Source organism: Ranitomeya imitator, chromosome 1, assembly GCF_032444005.1.
Source record: "Ranitomeya imitator isolate aRanImi1 chromosome 1, aRanImi1.pri, whole genome shotgun sequence".
NCBI lineage: Eukaryota > Metazoa > Chordata > Amphibia > Anura > Dendrobatidae > Ranitomeya > Ranitomeya imitator.
Genome location: NC_091282.1, coordinates 154903243 through 154928811, shown reverse-complemented (window position 1 = coordinate 154928811; position 25569 = coordinate 154903243). Strand labels below are relative to the sequence as shown.

Here is a 25569-nt window from a genome sequence, read left to right as displayed (position 1 = left end):
CATGAAATAATGTTGTTCACTTCCTCATTTCGTTGGTCTGATGTTATGGCTTAGTAAGTATGGGAGCTGGTTAGTTTTAGTGTGTGACTTGTGACCCTCTCAACCCCCCCACCACCCAAACTCAGCTCTTTACTTGAGTATGACACAGTGGCGAACACATACATGGAAAGGTTTAAGTAAGATTTTATTTTACTCTTGAAAGGTTGGCATAAATGTTAGTGTCTCACAGAAGGCAGTAACTCGATGGTTACGCATTGGATAGAGGCTCAGAACTTGATGGTTACACTTCAGGATTAAAGTATATTATCCTGATTTACAAAGCTTGTGGATTATGGAAAACATCATCTCAAGGGACACGGCTTAAGAGTTTTTGATTAAAGGGAACCTGTCACCCCGTTTTTTGAGATTGAGCTATAAATACTGTTAAATAGGGCCTGCGCTGTGTGTTCCTATAGTGTATGTAGTGTACCCTGATTCCCCATGTATGCTGAGAAATAACTTACCAAAGTCGCCGTTTTCGCCTGTCAATCAGGCTGGTCAGGTCGGGAGGGCGTGGTGACATCGCTGGTTCTTCCTCAGCTTTACGTTGGTGGCGTAGTGGCGTAGTGGTGAAGACACAGCGCGCGATCTGCGCTGTCATCCCTTTCGTCGGTGGGGGCGGCCATCTTCCTGGGGCCGCGCGTGCGCAGATCGAGTGCTCTGCTGCACGGGGCTTCAGGAAAATGGCCGCGGGATGCCGCGCGTGCGCATTAGAGATCGCGGCGGCCATTTTCCCAAAGCCGAGATGCAAACTCGGCTTTGGGAAAATGGCCGCCGCGATCTCTAATGCGCACGCGCGGCATCCCGCTGCCATTTTCCTGAAGCCCCGTGCAGCAGAGCACTCGATCTGCGCACGCGCGGCCCCAGGAAGATGGCCGCCCCCACCGACGAAAGGGATGACAGCGCAGATCGCGCGCTGTGTCTTCACCACTACGCCACTACGCCACCAACGTAAAGCTGAGGAAGAACCAGCGATGTCACCACGCCCTCCCGACCTGACCAGCCTGATTGACAGGCGAAAACGGCGACTTTGGTAAGTTATTTCTCAGCATACATGGGGAATCGGGGTACACTACATACACTATAGGAACACACAGCGCAGGCCCTATTTAACAGTATTTATAGCTCAATCTCAAAAAACGGGGTGACAGGTTCCCTTTAAATGGGTTGTGCACTTTCAGGATGTTGGACCACAAATGCTGTAAAATACCTAAAATATAAGGAGGTACTCAACTACACCATGGACCAGCTGTCCACTGCTGCATCGATCTCGGCGGTTTAGCTGCAGCAGTTGCATGACGTTGACAGCTCACATCACCGCTGTATCCAGTTACTGTGCTCAGTGGCTCATGCTGTCTACCAACTATTGGCTGCAGCAGTGATGTGCGCTATCGACATGGCATAATCACTGCAGCCAAAACACTAGCACCATAGCAGTGAACAGCCTTAACTAGACTCGGGCAGGGTTGTTACCTCGTGCTGGACCCCAGTCACTGTAAAATATCTAAAATCACACTCGCCTAAAAGGGATAACCCCTTAACGGGCAATAAATCTGCCACATCTTAAGGTTTACACAACATAGAATAGTTAAACGTTTCTCACTAGAAACAGGTCAAAGTAGAACTCGCGGTATAGGGGACAGTTTTTCTGACTGTCTCGGGCTACTGAAGAGCTAACAGTACAGGCCACAGTTACCTGTGACAGTCCACATTCTATGTTCTGCAGTAGGTCACAGGGCAGACAGACTGGCATTGGCCATAGACACAAGTGCCACAGTTTAATCAGTAAACCCTAGGTATTGGCACTGCACTCTTCTCTGGACGCGCTTTCACCAGCAGGCTCATTTAGGGCTCATTCAGACATCGGTGATTTTCTCATACGAGAAAATTGTTGAAACACTGGAAACTCAGTTTGGTCAGTGTCATTTTTTTCCATCAGAGTTTGGTCGCCGTTTCATCAGTTTTTCAAGCTCCTATCAAACAGTCCGTGAAAAAAGGTTCAGCCGTGGATGGCATCTGAGTCATGTCAGATTTGCTTTTTTTCTTGGACCTATAAACATGAATTGAGTTTAATCTGACACACAAATCAATATCTGACTAGTCTCCGTATTTGTGTAAGCCCTCACTCAGAAGTACAGAGCAGGTGTCAAGAGATAGGCAAGTGGTCTACCATCACTGATGGATCTCGGGGTCTTTCCTTCTCAGACTAACTGTAAAGAATGGTTAGCTGCTTCTTTTACTATTCTGGCCCCACCTAAAATGGTGCAACGCATTCATGTTGACAGATGTGACCCTGTGATCTCATGCAGTCTGCTTAGTGCTCATGTACCAACACAACACAGTTAAAGGGAGTGTGACACTACAAAATGACTGTTCAAACCAAGCTGAGTGCACCCTTGGCAAGGCTGACCAGTTCCCACCTACTTATTTTGCATCTGTATCTGCATCCCACTTCCTTGATTGACAGCGCTGACTTTACAGAAATCAGGTGTAGTTCTGAAAGGCTCTGCTTACACCTTTATTTTATCCCTCATCTTGCCATTAGAAACCTGATGGACTCTTATGGGGTCTGTCATGTGTCAGTAAAAATCTTTTTGTAATGTTTCCTGCTCCATCAGGAGTAGACCCTAACTTGTTCCTCTTCTTTTCTCACTTTGATGGAATAAGGGGAGTCTGGTATTTTGCTATGAACCCAACTCCAAATTCATTTGATGAATTTTGTAATGCATAGTGAATAGATATGCCTCCAAAAATGGAATATACTGTATGAAATTTTGACTGCATTACTGCTATATAGAATATACCGTACTTATAAAAATGAAGATACTTAGCACACAAATAAATCAATTCATGCTTTCCCACCAGCCACAACAACGCGTGTATTTATGGGACCCCGATTTGATATTTTTCAGACATTTCTCTTCTGGGCCAAAAGCCTACAAATTTTAAAGCTCCAGTAGGGATCCAGCACGAAGTAATATCAGCCTGGGGCTGATCGGTGGAGTGTTCAACCAAAAATGGAGGCAGTCACCATCTCCAACAGAATACTTGAGAGAGAGAAAAATCTTACCAGCACTTTTGAACAGAATAAAGCAACTGTGAACAGATGCAATGCTGGTACGATGGCATAACATACAAACAAAAGAATTGAGCAGCGCTAGCTGCCTTTTTTTTTTTTTCTTTTTGTCTGCACCAAATTCATGTTTTCCTTTTGCATCTTTTTTGAATCTGTGCTTGTCTTTTTTTTTCTTAGTTTTTTTTTTTTTTTTTTTTTTTAAGCTCGCCACTGTGGGCAGGATTTAGGCTATGTGCACACGCTGCGGATTTTGCTGCGGATCCGCAGCGTTTCCCATGAGTTTACATGACAATGTAAACCTATTGGAAACAGAAAACGCTGCGCCCATGCTGCGGAAAAAAAGTGCGGAAACGTAGCGGTTTACATTCCACAGCATGTCACTTTCTGCGGATTCCGCAGCTGCTTTACACCGGCTCCAATAGAAAACCGCAGGTGTAAAACCGCAGTGAAATCCGCGGTAAATCCGCGATAAATCTGCAGCAAAAACGCAGCATTTTTGCCCTGCAGATTTATCAATTCAGCTGCGGAATAATCCGCAGAGGACCATTATACATGTGCACATACCCTTAAAGTTTGCAAATGTTTTTGCTACATTTATGATTTGATATTTTGAAAACTTTTGACTTTTTGCTGTATGAAGTCACAACAATGGTTGAGACAGGAAAAAAGACTGCGCAAAATGAATGAACCATGTGCACCATTTTGATGGAATTTGGTGCAAAAAAGTCAGCAATTACCACAAGATTTTTTTTTTAAACCCTCAAATGAATCTTCTCTAAGATATAACCAAGGATCAAACATGTGACATATAAATTGCATTGCTGCTATATAGAACTTATTTGTACAAGTTATTCTTGATCAGAAGGCAAAGTTAGTGGAACTTTTTGCTTTTATATAAGATTAAAATTTGTAGTTGCTTGACTTCTTAACCCCTTAACGACCACCGATACGCCTTTTAACGGCAGCAGTTAAGGCTACTTTCACACTAGCGTTAACTGCAAACCGTCACAAAAACGTCTTTTTGCCGAAAAAACGGATGCGTCAAAAAAGTGCAAAATGTATGCAACGCATACAGCATTTCGACGGATCCGTCTATTTGGGGATGTCTGGCCAATTAGCTAAAAAAATCCTGTTTCTGAGCATGCTCAGTAGAAAAAAACGTATTGCAGCGCTGCATTGCGTCGTACGACGTGTCTCGACGCATCCGTCGCTCATAGACTTTCATTGTAGCCAAAGACGCATGCCGATGGATGCGCCGAGACACGTTTTTTTGTCGGAGCCAAAAAACGTTGCAATCTACGTTTTTCCAGACGACGTGTCGCCTAATTTCGACGCATCCGTCGAAAGACGTATACCGACGTATGCAAATCCGTCGCAATGCGTCGCCAATACAAGTCTATGGGGAAAAAACGCATCCAGCAAAATATTTTGCTGGATGCGTTTTTTCTGCAAAACGACGCATTTTAACGTATTGCAGTTAACGCTAGTGTGAAAGTAGCCTTAGGCTACTTTCACACTTGCGTTAACTGCAAACCGTCACAAAAACGTCTTTTTGCTGAAAAAACGGATGCGTCAAAAAAGTGCAAAATGTATGCAACGCATACAGCATTTCGACGGATCCGTCTATTTGGGGATGTCTGGCCAATTAGCTAAAAAAATCCTGTTTCTGAGCATGCTCAGTAGAAAAAAACGTATTACAGCGCTGCATTGCGTCGTACGACGTGTCTCGACGCATCCGTCGCTCATAGACTTTCATTGTAGCCAAAGACGCATGCCGATGGATGCGCCGAGACACGTTTTTTTGTCGGAGCCAAAAAACGTTGCAATCTACGTTTTTCCAGACGACGTGTTGCCTAATTTCGACGCATCCGTCGAAAGACGTATACCGACGTATGCAAATCCGTCGCAATGCGTCGCTAATACAAGTCTATGGGGAAAAAACGCATCCAGCAAAATATTTTGCTGGATGCGTTTTTTCTGCAAAACGACGCATTTTAACGTATTGCAGTTAACGCTAGTGTGAAAGTAGCCTTAGAATACTTATGCCTCAGCACAGCTTTTTAACAGCTCTGATAAATAAGTGTATAGTGCCCCACATCATCGGAATTTCTCTGGGGTCTCTGCTATCGGGGGTAGATGAGACACCAGAGAACTTGATTCGGATCAAATTTTACCAACCCCAGTGTTGCGATCGCCGTTATTAATTAATTGATTTATCTCTCCTCGGATTTAATCGTACATCAGAGGAGAGAGAAATGGGGTCCCACGACCCCCCCACCCAGTACCTCCAGTGTCCCTGCAACCAAAACCGTGAAGTCCCCCGGGAAGTCCCCCTGCCGGCAGCGTCGTCTTCCGGGAAGAAAATGGCATGCACATTGCACCTGTCAAGATCTGCTGGCCAGCACATGGCAACAATAGGAAATTTTTCCTATTGGTTAATTTTGATCACACTGATGGGGTCTATCACGGATATATATATATAGTAAATAAAACCCCCCTTCATCACCCCCTTAGTTAGGTAAAAATAAAATGCATTTATGCATTTATTTCCTTTTTTCTATTAGAGTTGGGCTAAAGATAGGGTTGGGGTTATGGTTAGAATTGGGGGGGGGGGGGGTTTCACTGTTTAGGTACATCAGGGGGTCTTTAAATGAGATATGGAGCCTGCCAATGATTCCAGCCAATTTTCTGTTCAAAAAAGTCAAATGGTGCTCCCTCCCTTCTGAGCCCTGCATTGCACCCAAGCAGTGGCTTTACCCCACATATGAGGTATTGGCATACTCAGTAGAAATTGTACAACAAATTTTGTGGTCCATTTTCTCCTGATAACCTTGTAAAAAAAAATGGCTGTGTTAGGGTTGGAGTTAGAATTGGGGGGTCTCCAAATGCAACATGGCGCACACCATTGATTTCAGTCAATTCAGCGTTCAAAAAGTCAAACTGTGCTCCCTCCCTTCTGAGCCTTGCCATGCTCCCAAACAGTGGCTTTCCACCACATATGGTGTATCGGTGTACTCAGGAGAAAATGAACCACAAAATTTGCTGTGCAATTTCTTTTGTTACCCTTGTGAAAAAAAAAAAAGTTGGGATCTAAAGTAAATAAATTTTTTGTGAAAAAGTAAAATGTTCATTTTTTTTCTTCCACATTGCTTTAGTTCTCGTGAAGCACCTGAAGGGTTAATAAACTTCCTGAGTATAGTTTTGAGCAACCTGAGGGGTGCAGTTTTTATAATAGTGTCATTTTGGGGTATTTTCTGTCATATTGACCCCCCCAAACTCGCTTCAAATGTGAGGTGGTCCCTAAAAAAATGGTTTTGTAAATTTTAATGGAAAAATGAGAACTTACTGGTCAACTTTTAACCCTTATAACGTACTAACAAAAAAATTAGAATTGTGCTGATGTAAAGTTGACATGTGGTAAGTGTTATTTATTACCGGTAACTATTTTGTTTGACACTACTCTCTCATTTAAGGGTACAAAAATTCAAAGATTGAAAATTGCAAAATGTTCAAAATTTTTGCCAAGTTTCTGTTTTTTTCATAAATAATCGCAAATTGTTTTGAAGAATTTTTACCACTAACATGAAGTACAATATGTCACTTAAAAAACACTCTCAGTGGGATACGTTGAAGCGTTCCAGAGCTATAACCTCATAAAGTGACAGTGGTCAGAATTGTAAAAATTGTCCTGGTCATTAAGTACCTAATTGGCTCTGGCACTAAGGGGTTAAGGAACTTTTGCTCATAAACAGCAGCCAATCTGAACACTATGAGCTAATATTTCTTTTTTAAATAACCTATACCGGTAAGTGTAAGCTTTGGTCTTGTATATTGCCGATCCTAAGATGTCTTCATGTCTGGTCTGTGTTATCTGTGGTGGGAAAGATTTGAGTAGCGTGACTGCTCTCATCTGTAAAATCTCGTCCTCCCTATTACCAAAGCAATGTTTATGCGGTGACCTCCTCGTGGTAAAATACCCTTGGATCTTGAAAGTTTTCTATTTTGGATTTAAAGAACAGATTAAAGTTCAAGAGGTTTGTTAGCCCACCTGATTCTGTGTGGGTTTAATAGATACAAATTGCTTTATGTAGTCTTGCTGCTCTTAGAACTAAATGCATTATTGGTTGATTTGTCGATAAAGCAAGGTTGTGCTCAGCCCTGACCTTTATGGACGTTGCTCAGTGAAAGCTTTGTTTAATGAATTACCGCAGTAAAAAGACAAATTGCTGTTGTATGAAGTTTTAATTAGGACCTCTAAATGGAGAAATTTAAAATGTCAGGAAATAATTTGTTGTGTAGAAAACAGAATAATGTTGAGAAGCAGGTCTGTAATCTTCAATGCATCGCCAGTTGAAACATAGGCTGGAAGCTGAAGGTGATAACTTGTGTATGAACAGGATGGAAAAGTGCTTTATGCATTAGCGACATGGCAAAATCACGGTCAACCCATTTGAAATTAGTTGTTTGGCCACTTGGCACTATGTGTCATGGTGTAGTTATATAGCAGGGGTGGGGAACCTTTTTCCAGCCGGGGGGGCCATTTGGAAATTTCTACCATCATTCGGGGCCACACAAAAATGATCACCTTGAAAATTACACAGGTATATTTAGTCAAACAATTACCGTATATACTCGAGTATAAGCCGAGATTTTCAGCCCATTTTGGGGGGCTGAAAGTCCCCCTCTCGGCTTATACTCGAGTCATACCCAGGGGTCGGTCGGGGAGGGGGAGCAGGGGCTGTCTAATTATACTCACCTGCTCCTGGCGCGGTCCCTGCACGTCTTTTCCCCGGAGCCGGCAGCTTCTTCCTGTAGTGAGCGGTCACATGGTACCGCTCATTACAGTAATGAATAGGCGGCTCCACCTCCCATAAGGGTGGAGCCACAAATCCATTACTGTAATGAGCGGTAACGGTGACCGCTCAGTAGAGGAAGAAGCAGCAGCGCCGGGAAGCAGGGACTGCACCATGCCAGGAGCAGGTAAGTATAACTGGGAGGGAGCGCTGCGCGATATTCACCTGCTCCTCGTTCCAGCTGCCGCTGCTCTGTCTTCAGCAGGGACGCTCAGGTCAGAGGGCGCGGTGACGTAGTTAGTGCGCGCCCTCTGCTTGAACGTCAGTGCTGAAGATGGAGCAGCGCCGGAACAAAATCAGGTGAATATTGAAAGTGCCGGGGGCCTGAGCGAAGGAGAGGGGAGTGTGATTTTTTTTTTTTTATCACAGCAACAGCAAATGGGGCAAGTGTCTGTATGGAGCATCTTATGGGGCCATAACATTTGTGCAGCACTATTATGGGGCAAGTGTCTGTATAGAGCCTCTTATGGGGCCATAACATTTGTGCAGCACTGTATGGGGCAAATATCTTTATGGAGCATTTTATGGGGCCATAATCAACATTTGTGCAGCATTATATTGGGCAAATGTGTCCATGGAGCATCTTATGGGGCCATTATTAACCTTTATGCAGGATTATATGGGGCATATTTTTAATATGGAGCATCTTATGGGGCCCATCATAAACTTTATGGATCATTATATGGGGCTCCTGATTCAATATGGATATTCAAAAACACTTAACCTACTGATGTCTCAATTAATTTTACTTTTATTGGTATCTATTTTTACTTTTGACATTTACCGGTAGTGTCACGGGGCTACCGCGTCAGAAAGGTTCCAGAGAACCGCAGCGCTCTGGGCCTCATTCACACACAGTGAACAGAAGCTCTTCACCTGTATTCTGACCTGGCTGCTTTGTGCCAGCAGTGCAGGAGTTAACCTTATTGCTGAGAGCTGGGTCTCTCTCAGCTGATGTGGATTTTGTAATCTGATCCTCTATATAGACCCAGTCCTGACTTCAGCTATTGTAAGTGATCAGTTCTACTGCCTGGCTGGAGGTTGAAGGAGCGTAGTGTTGGTGTTGGAGGTTTGTTTACAGAGATTGTTGTCTGCGGTTTTGGTTGCATGTTTAACCTGTTTTCCTTCCTAGTTTATTCCTTCTCTTCCCTTCTCTGTGTTTCCTCTGTGGTTGTGTGAGCATTTGGTGAGTTTGAGACTTTTAGGCTATGTTCACACGTTCCTGATTTCCCTCCTTTTTTTTCAGGACTAAAAACCGCAGCTCTTGGCAGAAAACGCAGGTCCTTTTTTTGATGCGTTTTTTGATGCTTTTTTATGCGTTTTTTATGCAGTTTTCTATGCAGAGCCTGTGTGTTTTCTAGGAAGTTTTTTAGGGTTAAAATGGCTGAAAATACACTAACCCTACCCCTAACCCTACCCCTAAGCCTAACCCTATTCTAACCTAGTGGAAAAAAAAAATTCTTTATTTTTTTATTGTCCCTACCTATGGGGGTGACAAAGGGGGGGGGTCATTTACTATTTTTTTTATTTTGATCACTGAGATAGGTTATATCTCAGTGATCAAAATGCACTTTGGAACGAATCTGCCGGCCGGCAGATTCGGCGGGCGCACTGCGCATGCGCCCGCCATTTTGCAAGATGGCGGCGCCCAGGGAGAAGACGGCCGGACGGACACCGGGAGGCCGGGTAAGTATAAGGGGGGGAGATGAGGGCACGGGGGGGGGGGGGCGTCGGAGCACTGGGGTGTGGCATCGGAGCATGGGGGGGTGGGATTGGGGCACGGGGGGGCAGCCACACTGCAGCGGTTCTGCACCACAAACCGCAGAAAACCCGCAGATATTTTTTTCATCTGCGGGTTTTACTGCGGGTTTGACCTCACAATGGAGGTCTATGGGTGCAGAACCGCTGCAGTTCCGCAAAAAGAAGAAACATGGTACTTCTTTTTTACCGCGGCTATTCAGCGCGGCTTTTTTCGCGATTTTCCGCAATGTGGGCACAGCAGTTCCTGTTTTCCATAGGGTACATTGTAATGAAAAAAAGGATGGTGTGAACATGGCCTTAGTTACCTTGTCTGTATACCCTGTTATTTGTTGTATTTTTACACTCGTGCAGTCCACCTCCTTTAGGGGGAGAGGGGGCCCCTGATAGGGCCTGCACAGGAGACAGGGGTACCCTGGCGGTTGAGGCCTCCTAACCATCATAGGTACCCCCGAGATAAGGGAAAGCCAGGGCCCCATTAAAGTGGTAGGGACAGATGCGGGTCCCAGTACACTGTCCTGCCCCTTTAATGCCACTTACGGCGTGACAGGTAGCTGCTGCATTTCCCACCCTAGGCTTATACTTGAGTCATTAAGTTTTCCCAGTTTTTTGTGGCAAAATTAGGGGGGTCGGCTTATACTTGGGTCGGCTTATACTCTAGTACATACGGTAATTACGGTAACTCACCCTTAATGTGATGGCTGGAGTTGCTTCCTTTTGCTGCAGCTGTGATGTTGGGTCATACTGATCATGTTGCTTCTCACAGCTGCTTTTCCAGGTTTGTGTCGGCCAGGAGAGCAGTCAACTTTGTCATAAGTTTGGTAAATCATATACATAACATAGGAGATGCTGGGACTACTGTATATACATCACATAGGAGACACTGAGACAGCTGTATGTACACCACATAAGAGATGCTGGGAATGCTGTATATACATCACACAGGATATGCCGGGACTATTGTATCTAGATCACATGGAGGACGCTGAGACAGCTGTATATACATCACATAGGAGACAGAGACTGTTGTATATACATCACATAGGAGATGCAGGGACTGCTGTATATACATCACACAGGAGACGCTGAGACTGCTGTTTATACATCACAAAGGAGACGCTGGGACTGCTGTTTATACATCACAAAGGAGACGCTGAGACTGCTGTTTATACATCACAAAGGAGACGCTGAGACTGCTGTTTATACATCACAAAGGAGACGCTGGGACTGCTGTTCATACATCACACAGGAGACGCTGGGACTGCTGTATATGCATCACAGGTAACTCTGGGGTCATATAAATTACAGGAGGGGCTGGTACATATTCATCACCGGGGAGGCTGGGGGCAATAGACATCACTTAGGGGCTATATACATCACTAGGAAGTACAGACAGCACTGGGGGTATATATGTCTCTGGGGGAGTTTATACATCACCTGTGGTGGTCACATACATCACTGGGGGCTATATATATCACAGGTGGGGGGGATATACAGCACTTTTGGTGTAAATGCAGCACTGGGGAATATGCTCATCACTTTGGGGCACATCCAGCTGTGGGGGATATACAGCACTGGGGGGAAAGCATCACCAGGGAGGCACATATATCACCGGGGTGGAGTGCTCATAGATCACCGAGGGGCACATAGCTGAAGGGGACAGAGATCACTGGGGGAACAGATCACATGGGGAGCACAAATATCACAGGGGGTACATAGCAGGGCGGGCACATAGATCACAGGGTGCACAAAGCTGGGAGCCACAGATATCACAGGGGTGCACATAGCTGGGGAGCACAGAGATCACAGGGAGGCATATAGCTGGGGGGCACAGATCACAGGGAGGCATATAGGTGGGGGACCAGATCACAGGGGGGTACATAGCTGGAGGGCACAGATTACAGGGGGCATATAGCGGTGGGGCACAGATCAGAGGGCACATAGCTGGAGGGCACAGATCACAGGGGGACATATAGCTATGGGGCACAGAGATTACGGGGGGCACAGATCACATGGGGCACATAGCTGGGAAGCACAAAGATCACAGGGTGGCATATAGTTGGGAGGTCAAAGATAACAGGGGGCACATAGCTGAGGAGCACAGATCATAGGGGGGCACATAGATGAAAGGAGGGGTACATATCACCAGTAGAAAAGCAGAGCTGATGGCATAGGGATCCCTGGGGAGGCACAGAGCTGCCAGCACAGAGATCGCTCTAGACTCAGCAACAGCTCGTCTTCTGGGATAGAAGGACGGGAGAGCATTGGGTGCTAACCCTGCCCACCCAGACGACGTCATCTTTCATATGCAGGGCAGGCAGAGTTCTATTATAAATGCTGCGTGCCGTGCACTTGGGGGTTAAAGGGCCGGCAGGATGCGGCTGCTGCCTGAGCATTGGGGACTCCGGGGACCTGCCCCCGGGCCGCATGAAAAATCACATGAAAAGTTCCTCACCCCTGTTATATAGGATTGTGGACCTGTTATCTGGCTTGGGTTATTCCTTAGTACAGATGAGCAGACCCGTGGAAGTTCAGGTCCTGGTACCAAACCCATATTTTATTCGAAAGTTTGGTTAGAGTACCAGAACTGTACCAGAACTTGAACAAGAACCCAAGCTCCTTTGAAAGCAATGGAGACCCGAACTTTGGGTCTTAGTAAGAAAAAAAAAAAAGAAGAATCTCCCTCTCAGATTAACTGTCCAGTACAAATGCCAAACTTTTTAAACTTTGTTTGCTCATCTCTATCCCTTAGTGGTATAGACATCAATTCCTGTGCTACATTTTCTCTTTTTTTACTGTGTTTTTAATCATGTCTTTTGATTATTTATAGTTTTACCGTAGTTTTTTCCTTCTCCTTTTTTATTTTTTTGGGTTGAGGCTGCTAGTCCCAGGTCATACAGGCCTCATTACTATGGAGTGAATTTATGTGATCAAGCAATGTCACTGCCCACTGCTCTCCGTCCTTAGAGCACACTGCTGTTACGTGGAGTAGCTGAATTCAAGGGTCAAATATTTTTTTTTTTGTTTATTTGCATTGTGCTATAAATAACCCTTTTAAAACCCACAAGTGTTTTATAAAGTTTGCAAATACTATTGAAGGAGTCATCCGGTCCATACCAATTAGGCTGGGTTCACATTGCGTTCATCGTGCCTGTTAGATGGACTACGTTACACCACGGCATAACGTGGTGTAACGTAGTCCGTTAATGCCGCCATTGAATGCAATGTCGGACGCATCGCTAGTGCACGCCCACAATGGGCGTGCGCTAGCGATGTGCCATCATTGAGTGACGAACCCCGAGATGCGGGCTGCAGCGTTTCCGGGTCCGTCACTGCTAGTGCATATAGAGCTAGCAGATGCTCTATCTGCGCTAGCGTGCTGCCAAAACGGCACTTGCGTTAACAGCAGCCCGTTAACGTATGTGTTTAACGGGCTGCTATTAACGCAATGTGAACCCGGCCTTAGTCTGCGGTTTCTGACCTGGGACTAGAGGGTATGTATGAGTTTCATACTCCCGGCCAGTGGGTGTGGCCTTGTTCTCCATACACTTACATAGAGCGAGGCTGCGCCCTCTAGTTGGCTACGTCCACTGGTTGGCTGCATCACTAGACGCTCCACGGCCTCTCTGTACAAGTGTATGGCCACAGGTCGGGAGTATGTATAACTCATACATTCCCTCCGGTCCCGGGTCAGAAACCGATGCGTGCTCTGGGGGGGATTCAGAAGTCTGCAGTCACACAGTGACTGCAGACTTATCTGTTTGGACCAGACAAACCCTTTACTATCGCACCTATTTTTCCTTCCCAACTTGTGGATATGCAAATTTAAGTATGCATGTTCCTTTCTTTTTCAGAAAGATGCTGCTGATAACGAACCCAGGAGTTTTATTTTTATGAGTAAGGATGCACTGACGAATGCAGACAAAATGTTGGTGTTAATCCACGGCAGCGGCGTGGTGAGGGCAGGACAGTGGGCCAGAAGACTTATAATAAATGAGGATCTAAATAGCGGGACACAAATACCTTACATCAAGAAAGCAATGGAGGTAAGTGTATACTGCGTCTCCACTTTTATAAAACTGCAAATGAAAACAGTCTAGTCATTTACATATTTTTTATGCTGACAGACCAGGAGATAACGAAGAGAAAGAGAGTAGAGGCATGACTGTGCATACATGTATTGGGCGGTCCATAACACCAGAATAGCTGCATCCAATGACAGTGAGAATACTAGGGAAGTATAGTTTCTCCTTGCCGAGAGTGACATGTTAAGCATGTCGAGGTGAGGAGGCTTAAAGCCGCAATGCTCCTCTGGGAAATATGCAAATTGTCTCTTCAGACAGGAAGAGGACTAGAACTCTAGTGCCACCTATTGGAAGTAGCAATCCTTTCAGTCAATGTCGACCCTTTAGCGAGCCTTGTCACATGACTTGGGATAAAAGCCAAACCAGAATCTCAATTTGCAGACACTGTTTCGGGGTACTGCCCCTCATCAGTGCAAAGTGGAGATCTTTGTTGGCTGATTGAGAGGCGTCTGAACAGGATCCAAGAAGTATAGTTTCTCCTTGCGAAGAGTAACATGTTAAGCAGTGAGAATGCTACAAACTTTGTACATTCAGGAGGACATGTAAAGTTGTTTAACTTTGCCCAAGAAGTGCTTCTTTTGAAAATTAATTATTGAAGGATTGAGTTAATTATTTGACACTAAATGGGTAGTTATATGCAACTGTAGTTATTGAAAGGGTGTTCATCTGATTGCTGCCAGTCTGGCTGCTGAACATAGTTTCATAGTTTCAAGGTTAAAAGTAGATTTAAAAGGAATCTGTCACCACATTTGACCTGTCTAAACTATTAACATGGGCATACAGGTTATAGACTGCTGAAAACCGTCCTAACTGTGTGTCTCATATCAGATGTGTTGTTGCTGAGAAATCCTCTTTCATCACTTTATATAAATGACCTCTTCCAGGCTCCAGGGTGGATGGTGCTTGGGTATAATTCTGCCTCCAGAGCTTGTTATAAATATAAAGGGGAGTTACCAATGTGAAGTGTGATGGCCGCTCTCTGCCCTCCTGATCTCACTGCAGAGCTGTGTGTGATTATACCTGACACATCTGCAGGTTCCTCTCAGCTTCCAGCTCACAGGCAGACAGGGTTACAATATTGGTACAATACATCATAGAGAAGAAAATTGTGTTTGGAAGAAGATAAATTTAATATCTCTTGATCTGTGTTAGTTACTTGTCTCACACTGGTAACTCTCCTTCATGTAAAAAAAAAAAAAAAAAGCTCTGGGGGCAGAGATATCTTCCAGGCACCATCCTCCCCAGAGCCTGGAAGAGATAATTTTATATAAAGTGATAAAAGACGATTTCTCAGCAACAAGGCATCTGATATAAGACATACAGGTAGCACTCTAATCAGCAGCCTATAACCTGTTTGCCCATTTTAATAGTTTAGATAGGTCAAATATGGTGACAGATTCCCTTTAATTTCACAGAGTTCGATCTATAGTCCAATATGTTGAACCAGAGAAAGTCAAAAACTGCATGGTGCAGACACTAAAAGCTCCATGTTAGGGGGAAAAATGATTCCATAAAGCAATCAGACTAATTCCCTGGATCAACGTCCCATCACAGAATTTGGTATTCAGAACCAGTAATATTAAATTTTTCAAGAAAGACATCCAGACACTTCTTGAATTTAAGTACTGAATCAGACATTACAACGTCATATATAAACAAGGAAAAGTCAGCTCATTACTCTAGAAGTCCAAGCCACAGATGCCTGTAGTGCCGCAAGAAAGAGCCAAGAAAGAGAGAAAGATCCAGTATCCGAATCTTCAGTAAAATAAAACCTTTTATTCCAAAATATCAAATTTCCATAGCTATAAAAGTCGCAGCCATGTGCATGGGATTACACGTGGACAAACACGGTTCGGAATGAGATTGGTAAACCTTGATAAGAGGGCAGGCTTGCATAAGCAGCAGGATGGGTCTCTGGAATAACATCTCAGAAGGAAGGGGCACTGTGAGGAGCAGCAGAGCTGTGATGTGAGGTCACAGTGGGAAGTAGTAAAATCATACAATTACATATAAAAACAGGTAAAGGGGTATGAGCCTTTATAGTTGTTATTATTATTATTTATTATTATTATTACCATATTCTTATTCTAAAATGTAGACTAAAATGCATTTTTATCTCCATGGAGTACCTCTTTAATTTTTAAGCTAAGTTTGGCAGCCTTCACTCCTTTAATCCCCTTCAAGCAGTTGAGAGTCCTGACCAGCTAGGGGCAAATGTTACATGGGGGCTATATTGAAGAAGGGACAGTAAATAGACTGCTCAATTTCTCTTAAAGTTAGAACCCTTTTCTATGATGTTCATACATTTTACAAATTATATAGACTTTTATGAAACAAATCAATAATGTGTACAATAAAGGGAGTCTGTCAGCCCAAAATGACTGTTCAAACCAAACACAGAAATTCGGCATGCCCTTGGAGTGGCTAAAGAGTTCAGTGCATCTTCCCATCTATTTGATTTAACCCCTTAGTGACCGAGCCAAGTTTTTGAAATCTGACCAGTGTCACTTTATGTGGTAATAACTCTGCAACGCTTCAACAAATCCCAGTGATTTTGAGATTGTTTTTTCGTGACACATTATACTTTATGATAATGGTAGATTTTGTTCAACATTTTTTGTGTTTATTTATAAAAAATATCAAAAATTTGAGAAAAATGTTAAAAAATTAGCAATTTTCTAAATTTGAATGATTATCCCTTTAATGCAGATAGTCATAATACAACAAAACATTAATAAATAACATTTCTCACATGTCTGCTTTACATCAGCACCATTTGTAAAATGTTATTTTATTTTGTTAGCATTTTAGGAGGTTTAAAAATGTAGCAGCAATTTTTAATTTTTTCAAAGAAATTTACAAAATTTATTTTTTTAGGGACTTATCCATGTTTGAGGTGACTTTAGGGGTCCCATATATTGGGAAACCCACAAACGTGATACCATTTTAAAAACGGCACCCCCTGACATATTGAAAACTGCTGTCAGGTAGTTTATTAACCCTTCAGGTGCTTTACAGGAATTAATGCAAAGTGGTATGACATAAATGAAAATGTGTATTTTTACCACCTAAGTGTTGCTAACTTCTAAACAGATTACTACAGCCGTCAGACTCTAAGGCCACTATTTGGTCATGAATTGCCATGGCAAACATCAGGACAACAAAATCATGATCTGAGGGCACCAATTGTGACAAATAAGAAGCCCCCACACTCTGTTAACCATTTATAATGATGTAGTCACTATTGACAGCAGCATCTAAGGGGTTAAACATATTTATATGGTGCAAATACTGATCGTGGCTGATACAGCAAGTTGTCAGCTATAGTGTACAACCGACAGATGCTGGATTGTCATCTGTATGGGGAGGCTATTCTCTTATATGTCAGGTCAGTTAAAAGACGTATTGGCGGTCATTAAGGGGTTAATTCTGTTGCTGACCTTCTTTTACTTGATTGACAGCTAAGGCTTTTCACGAGTCAGAGGAAGGGTGTAAGTAATAATAATAATAATTTTGCAACTTGTGCTTGATTTGAACAGTCATCTTTTTGTTGACTTGTTTCTAAAATGTTATTTGCTAGCTGGGAGTATGACATGCTGCTTAGTGCTGGAGAGTCGGTAATAAATTGCTGAGCCAGGTCCTCCATACTGGGATTCCCAGTTTCCAGTAGCACAATGTTCTGGTAATAGCGGTCTGTCCCTGTGATTGTCCCATGACTTTTATTCTTCCATATACAGCATATTGTAAGGGGTTGTCCCATCAGTCCCAAATGTTTGGCTTTCATTTATAAACTCTGCTAGATTTTACAATTTATGGCAAACTTCAGGGGAACGCCTTGTGCATTTAGAGCGCGCACTGGGGCTTGCTTAAAGTTTAGAAACCAACCTCATCAATGTTCATAAATATTTACCCAGGGGAAGATATACATTTGAAATGAGCTATATTTCTTTATTTTTGGGGGAGTGCAAGGTTTGACTTTAAATTTCTCAAAACTTAAAAAAAAAAATTTTGTATTTTTTTGTTTATATTTTTTTGTTTTTTTGTAGTGAACTATCTTCACACCAAATAAAAAAAAATGGATATGTCTGCAAAGTATAGTTATTCTAAACTGCTTCAGTCACGTTATTATTAACAATCAATCTAATTGAAATTCTGCGTTGGATAGGTCAGGAACCCTTAGCTTTGGCTGTGCAGGCAGAAATTTTAATTATATACATTTTCCACTGTATCGCAAAAAAAAAAAAAATTATCATTTGTGTAAAATCAAGTTAAGGAAAGGTATAATTTCTTCTTGGTAAATACTGTTTAAGCTGTTGAAGAATTATAATAATTTTTGTCCTAATGCTCCTTAAGGATGGAAGCCATTTATGAAGCTTTATATTTTCACATCTTGCTTCCATTGTTATCAGCGCCGTTAATTGACGATGTGGAATTATAAGCTTTGTACGGTAAGACCCACGGAAGGAGGCTGAAGTAATAAAAATAAAGAAGTGGAGAAATCAGAGGTTAAAAGCTTATTTTTCCAGAGCTGACAGGTTTTGTTAGCCCACACCACCCCCCATACCGGAGAGGGAAAACAATAGTCTGACAGCTCCAGTGTTCGGCAAGAGGCTGTTAACGACAGCTTATTCCTTTATGATTTCAACTCTTGACAGTAGACGTGCCAGGTTGTTGCATCGTGGCAGATGTATCATTACCTCGTGGCCCCGTCTTGACTGAACAGGCACAGAAAGCCCACTTGCAGTTCTGAAAATCCAATTACTCATTTGAAGTGTAAGCTCCTCTCCTTATGCAGGATGAAGGCGAAGGAGGCCAAAAAATCTGCCTGTGATCGTGCTCTTGGATTTTTCAGCATCTCTTCTTTGCTATCTGGTTGCATGAGCACGTCAGGGAATATTCGGGAATATATTGTAGCTGGAAAGCTGAAGGCGAGAAAAAGAAAAAAAAAAAGCGCATCACGGTTGAGGAGGTCACGAAGCTTTGCAGCAAGAGCACACGGCAATCTTTAAATAAGTCCTACACACCTTATCCAACATTTATGCCGATCTATCTTGTAATATCTACTTCAAATATAGGTGTTAAAAATGAAATGAGCATAAATAATTAAACCCATCTCATCCACAAAAAAATAAGTTTCTGCCAGGCTAAAACGGACTTAACGTTTCTCCATTACACACATCTGATGTTCCATTCACTGTGCTGGATGCCTTGCTGGGACTCCAGGGAACTTCTGGAGAAAGAGGTGTGGGGTTTTTTTTTTGTGTTTTTTTTTAAAGTATGTCAAAAGCCATGGGGTTTGTATCTGACCGGAATATCAATAGACGTTAAGAAACGTTAAAATTAATAAAGATGAAAAAGTTAACTTGTACGAGGATTTATTTCAAAACTAAGACTGCATCCGGCGTCCTCCCAGAATCTTCTCTGACTAGGTGATGATTAGGAGGATAATATCTATTATAAAGTGACAGGCGCGTCCTTCTTCACATTTTGTAAACCATGTCCTCCGTCCTAAATTCTTCATAATTTGGTGATTGTCACAGATTTGCATTGTGAATTCCGCACCGCAAATCAACGGCAATGTAGAGTACAATACAAGTAAATGGGTTTTTCAAAATCGCTTGTAGCAGAAAAAAATGTGATTTAAAATCTCAAAATTATGCAGATTTTCCTTGCGATTTTCATCTCTTTCAATGCTTAGTAAAAGGAGTAGGGCGAAAGCCGCAATAAAATCCGAAACAAAAATTTACAACTAACACATCACAACTTTGTTTGTTTGCAAATACACAGCAGAGATTTTCCGCATTGTGTAAACAGGCTACTTAGATAATGCATCAACTTTCTGCTGCCTGAAGCCATTTTGCATTACTAAAATCGTATGTACAGTATAGTCCTTACCTCACGGATCGTTGCCTACTTACTAGAAGCTGGATCTAGTAGTTATGATTTTCTTATTTTTACCTATTTTTTTCCCCCTTTTTGAAGTTTTTTTTTTTTTTTTTTAAATTGATTTAAAAATGTTTTTTTGTTTTTAATTGATTTTTATAAATATCCGCTTTATGTTGTATTAACACAACTGCATTTTACATCTGTGTTTGGGCCCCAATGCTTAACCTGACCAAGGGTCTCCTGACCTGATGTCTCAGCCTCATAGGCTTACACTAGGCTTTAATTTCGGATCAGGAATACAAGAGGAGTTGCTATTTTCGGCAACAGACTAATAAACGATATACGGAGCTGTTCCTCCATACAATGCTTACATCCCTCCACCGCCATAACTAATGACCGCTTAGGATGGGTTTTCACGTTTATGATGGTTTGACACTTCGAACGACCGCCTATTGATAGGTCAACAATACCAAAGTTGTTGTCAACCCCTTTAATTCAAAGTTTGTCACCTGATTGCAGAAATGAAAGTAGATGATGGTAGACACATTGGGATTTGGACTGGAGCTTCCCAGTTATCACAGATAAGCAAATACAATGTACTGCCCAAGTCTAAAGTATGGGAGTCTTAATTAGTAAGTAACTGTACTTAAAAAGATGGACTTTGAGACCTTATATTGGGTCAGCTGTGCCGTCTCTTCGAGCTTCTGCCCCATTGCTCTAGTTCTGCAACTGATTCCCCATCAATGAAAACTTCTTGAAGGCCGCAATGACATGTCAATTTTTTTTTTGATGGCATGTTGACTTTTTATATAGATAATTTGTTTTCAAATGTGTTATTGAGGCATGACTAAAGTATTTTGATCGCAGTCATGAAAACATCAGGTACTTGACTACTGAACAAACTAAAACAGGATTTGTCTTAAACAATATTAACAAATTACAACATCAAAAATTCTTCTGCAAAGTATGTAAGGTCATTAGCAGCTGCAGGCGTTTCTTCTCCCTGTGGGATGTACTTGTTTAGTTTCTCTCACTTACTGCCTGTGGCACTGAATGGTGAAATTCAGACATGTTCTTCCCCTTCGAGGAGTCTCTAGGGCAGTTTATAAGTCTTTAAAATTAATAAATGGTGTTGCATTTTCATTATCGCCCACTACTGCAGCTTTCTGTCTATTACATTTTTGCATAAGAAAAAAATACAGATATGTAGTTAAGCCAATCACTCCCCACCCCCACCCAAAAAAAAAAATTCTGAATCAGCCAAGATTTAGATGGCAGATTCAATCTAATAAAAAAAAAATTACTTCGTAGCCTCTACCTATTTATTATTTCTAGATCAAGTCATATTTGGCATTTATTTTGATTATTGATTCAAGTTATTGATTACAATAAAAGTTGTCATGATGTAATCACATACGTCAATTTCTTGCCATGTTAATACTGCTTTGTGTGAACTTGTCCAAATAGGTGAGAACAGCAGTGAACCCGGACTAAAAGTATAGTATGAAGTTACTAGGGTCACACGACAGTAGAACAAATGTGTGACATTTTCATCCAGAAACGTGGTACGATTTAGTACTCACTTGTCATCCATGTGCTGTCCGTATACAATCCAATTTTTTTTTTTTTACAGCAACCGTTATTAATCATTTACAAGTTTCCTATGTTACAGAATTGCAATGTATCTGTAAAAATAGGATCCTATACTGTTATATCCTTTTTCTTTTTTCTCACCCATACACTTGAATGGGGGAGTCTCATCCAATTTCAGAGTTAAATTGCAACATGCTGCAATTTTTTTTCACAAACACATTCAGTTTAGAGAATTGGTCATCTGCACCACCTCATAAAATAACATGAGTCTGTGTGCAATGCAATAAAACAAATCCGATCGCACTCATCCAATTTGTACAGTTGTGTGCACAAGCCCCTACTATAGGCCATCGATATAAGTCTCGGACAACCGCTTTAAAAAAACAAATTAAAACATGTAAGATCCACAAAAGCAGCTAGTAGAGCATGTTACAAAAATACATATTTATAGCACGTGACAGGTTGTCTTTAAAAGAAAACTCCACACTTTTTATGTTTTTATTTGCACACAGGTTGTTAAAATATACAGGGGGGGGGGGGTATTCAGCCACCAATTATGCAAGTTCTCCCACCTAAAAAGATGAGAGGCCTGCAATTGACATCATAGGTAGACCACAACTATGAGGCTGCGGTCACACTATCAGTATTTGGTCAGTATTTTACATTAGTATTTGTAAGCCAAAATCAGGAATGGGTGATAAATTCAGAAGTGGTGCATATGTTTCTATTATACTTTTCCTCTGATTGTTCCACTCCTGGTTTTAGCTTACAAATACTGATGTAAAATACTGACCAAATACTGATAGTGTGACTGTAGCCTGAGAGTCAAACTGAGAAAACAAATCCAGAAAATCACCTTGTCTGATTTGGCAAGATTTATTTTGCAAATTATGGTGTAAAATAAGTATTTGGTCACCTAAAAACATGCAAGATTTCTGGCTCTCACAGACCTGTAACTTCTTATTTAAGAGGCTCCGCTGTCCTCCACTAATTACCTGTAGTAATGGCTCCTGTTTGAACTTATGAGTATAAAAGACACCTGTCCACATCCTCAAACAGTCACACTCCAAACTCCACTATGGTGAAGGCCAAAGAGCTGCCGAATGACACCAGAAACAAAATTTTGGCCCTGCATCAGGCTGGGAAGACTGAATCTGCAATAGGCAAGCAACTTAGAGTGATGAAATCAACTGTGGGAGCAATAATAAAAAAAAATGGAAGACATACAAGACCATTGATGATCTCCCTTGATCTGGGGCTCAACGCAAGATCTCACCCCTGTGGGGTCAAAATGATCACAAGAACGGTGGGCAAAAATCCCAGAACCACACGGGGGGACCTAATGAATGACCTGCATAGAGCTGCGACCACCGTAACACCATTACCATCAGTAACACACTACGCTGCTAGGGACTCAGATCCTGCAGTGCCAGACGTGTCCCCCTGCTTAAGCCAGTACATGTCCGGGCCCATCTGCAGTTTGCTAGAGAGCATTTGGATTATCCAGAAATGTATTGGGAGAATGTCATATGGTCTGATGAAACCAAAGTAGAACTGTTTGGTTGAAACAAAGCTCCTCATGTTTGAAGGAGACAGAATGCTAAGTTGCATGCAAAGAACACCATACATACTGCGAAGCATGGGGGTGGCAGCATCATGCTTTGGGGCTGTTTCTCTGCAAAGGGACCAGGACGACTGATCAGTGTACAAGAAAGAATGAATGGGGCTATGTATCATGAGATTTTGAGTGCAAACTTCCTTCCATCAGCAAGGGCATTGAAGATGAAACGTTGATGGGTCTTTCAACATGATGATTATCCCAAGCATCCCGCCAGCGCAATGAAGGAGTGGCTTCGTAAGAAGCATATGAAGGTCCTGAAGTGGCCCAGCCAGTCTCCAGATCTCAACCCCATAGAAAACCTTTAGAGGGAGTTGAAAGTCCGTGTTGCCCAGCGACAGGCCCAAAATATCACTGCTGTAGAGGAGATCTGCATGGAGGAATGGGCCAACGTACCTCTAACAGTGTGTGCCAACCTTGTGAAGACTTACAGAAAACATATGACCTCTATCATTGCCAAAAAAGGATATATAACAAAATATTGAGATGAACTTTTGTTAATGACCAAATACTTATTTTCCACCATAATTTGCAAAATAAATTTTGCCAAATCGGACAAGGTGATTTTCTGGATTTGTTTTCTCAAATTTGACTCGCATAGTTGTGGTCTACCTATGATGTCAGTTACAGGCCTCTCTCATCTTTTTAAGTGGGAGAACTTGCACAATTGGTGGCTGACAAAATATTTTTTTTCCCCACTGTAAGTCCCATGCATCCCCTTTATTGTCCCTACACCTCTCTGTTCCTGGAATATGGCTCCTACTTCCTTTTTAATTTTTCCACCTTAGTCTTGTTAGCCGAGGGGGTCTTAATCTTCCGCTCTTCTCTATGGGTATCCTCTTGAGAATCATGCCCCCTTTTCTAACAAAACTAGATTTACAACGAAGGAAGAGAGAGCCAGAAGAGGAGAGGTGCAGGAATAAAAATAAATTACTATCCCTGGAGAACAGCAGCATTTTGACCAGATTTAAAAATGTATGGTAAGTGACATATTTTCTTTAAAATGTTGTTTTGGTGACTTTGAATACAAATTCTTTTTAGAAGGCATGTGTCAGTAGGATCATTCCTCCTAGGCCATCTATACGGGCACGGAGGACATGGGAAGCTGGATGAAGCGATACATTGAGTTGTGAGATACAATGTTTTATTCCAGAGAAATCTACATGTACATGAGCTGTTAATATCTATGGGCTAAACACTGATCTAACTGAAAATCTGCCTCCAGAGATTATTTTAAATTTACCCCTTAGTGCCCAAGCCAATTTTTACAATTCTGACCACTGTCACTTTGAGGTTATAGCTCTGGAACGGGTTCAACTGATTCTGAGACTGTGTTTTTTTGTGACATATTGTACTTCGTATTCGTGGTAACATTTCTTAGATATGACTTGCATTTATTTATTGATTAAACAAATTTGGCAAAAATTTTGCAATTTTCAAACTTTTCATTTTTGTGCCCTTAGATTAGAGAATCGCGTTACACAAATTAGTTAATAAATAACATTTCCCACATGTCAACCTTACATCAGCACAATTTTGGAAACATAATTATTTTTTTTTTGTTAGGATGTTATAAGGGTTAAAGGTTGACCAGTGATTTCTCATTTTTCCAACAAAATTTACAAAACCATTGTTTTTTTAGGGATCACTTCACATTTGAAGTGAGTTTGGGGGGTCAATATGACAGAAAATACCCAAAAGTGACACCATTCTAAAAACTGACCCCCCTCAAGGTGCTCAAAACCACATTCAAGAAGTTTATTAACCCTTCAGGTGCTTCATGAGAACGAAAGCAATGTGAAAGGAGAAAAATTAACCTTTTTACTTTTTTTTTTACCAAAAATTTACTTTAGACCCAAACTTTATTTTCACGAGGGTATCAGGAGAAAATGGACCACAAAATTTGTTGTGCAATTTTTCCTGAGTACACGGATACCCCGTAAGTGGGGGGAAAGCCACTGTTTGTGCGCATGGTAGGGCTCAGAAGGTAGGGAGCACCGTCTGTCTATTTGAACGCAAAATTGGCTGGAATCAATGGTGGGCGCCATGTCGCATTTGAAGACCCCCTGATGTACCTAAACAGTGGAGCCCCCCAACTCTAACACCAACCCGAACCCCAACACTCCCCGCATCCTAATCCCAACCATAATACCAACCCTAACCCCAACACCACCACAAGCCTAATCCCAACACCACGCTAGCCGCAACATCACCATGCTAGCCCCAACCCGAACCCTAATGGAAAAAAATACTTTTTTAATATTATTATTTTTACCTAACTAAGGGGGTGATAAAGGGGGGTTTGATTTACCGTATTTTTCTGACCATAAGATGCACTTTTTTCCCTCTAAATTTGAGTGGAAAGTGTGGGTGCGTCTTATGGTAGTGATGTAACGTGGGGAGGGGGCAGCAGCGAGTGGGATTGCACTTGGAGGCTTCACTGCCAGGCTTCAGGAATCAGCACTGGGGAAACCACATGGTCCCGATCATTAAAGTGCAGTGAATATTCATTAGCTGCTTCCCAGTCCACCTGTCAGTTGAGCGATGAGTCCGGAGCAGCAAATGAATACTCCTTAACAGGGACACACATGGTTTCCCCAGCACTGGATTCCTGCAGTAGGAGCGCTCTGTGGTGTCTTGGGATGGGATGCTCCAGCATTT

The 25569-nt window shown here is 42.3% G+C and overlaps 1 protein-coding gene across 4 annotated transcripts in view; it reads left to right on the top strand.

The window, feature by feature from the left end:
- The window catches only part of ARB2A (ARB2 cotranscriptional regulator A), a 607421-nt gene that overhangs the window by 82395 nt on the left and 499457 nt on the right, over positions 1–25569 (top strand). For all 4 annotated transcript variants that reach the window (XM_069751802.1, XM_069751789.1, XM_069751796.1 and 1 more), the window contains one exon: positions 13581–13772. In XM_069751802.1, coding sequence (XP_069607903.1) covers positions 13581–13772 — 192 coding nt within the window. The remainder of the gene's footprint in view (positions 1–13580; positions 13773–25569) is intronic.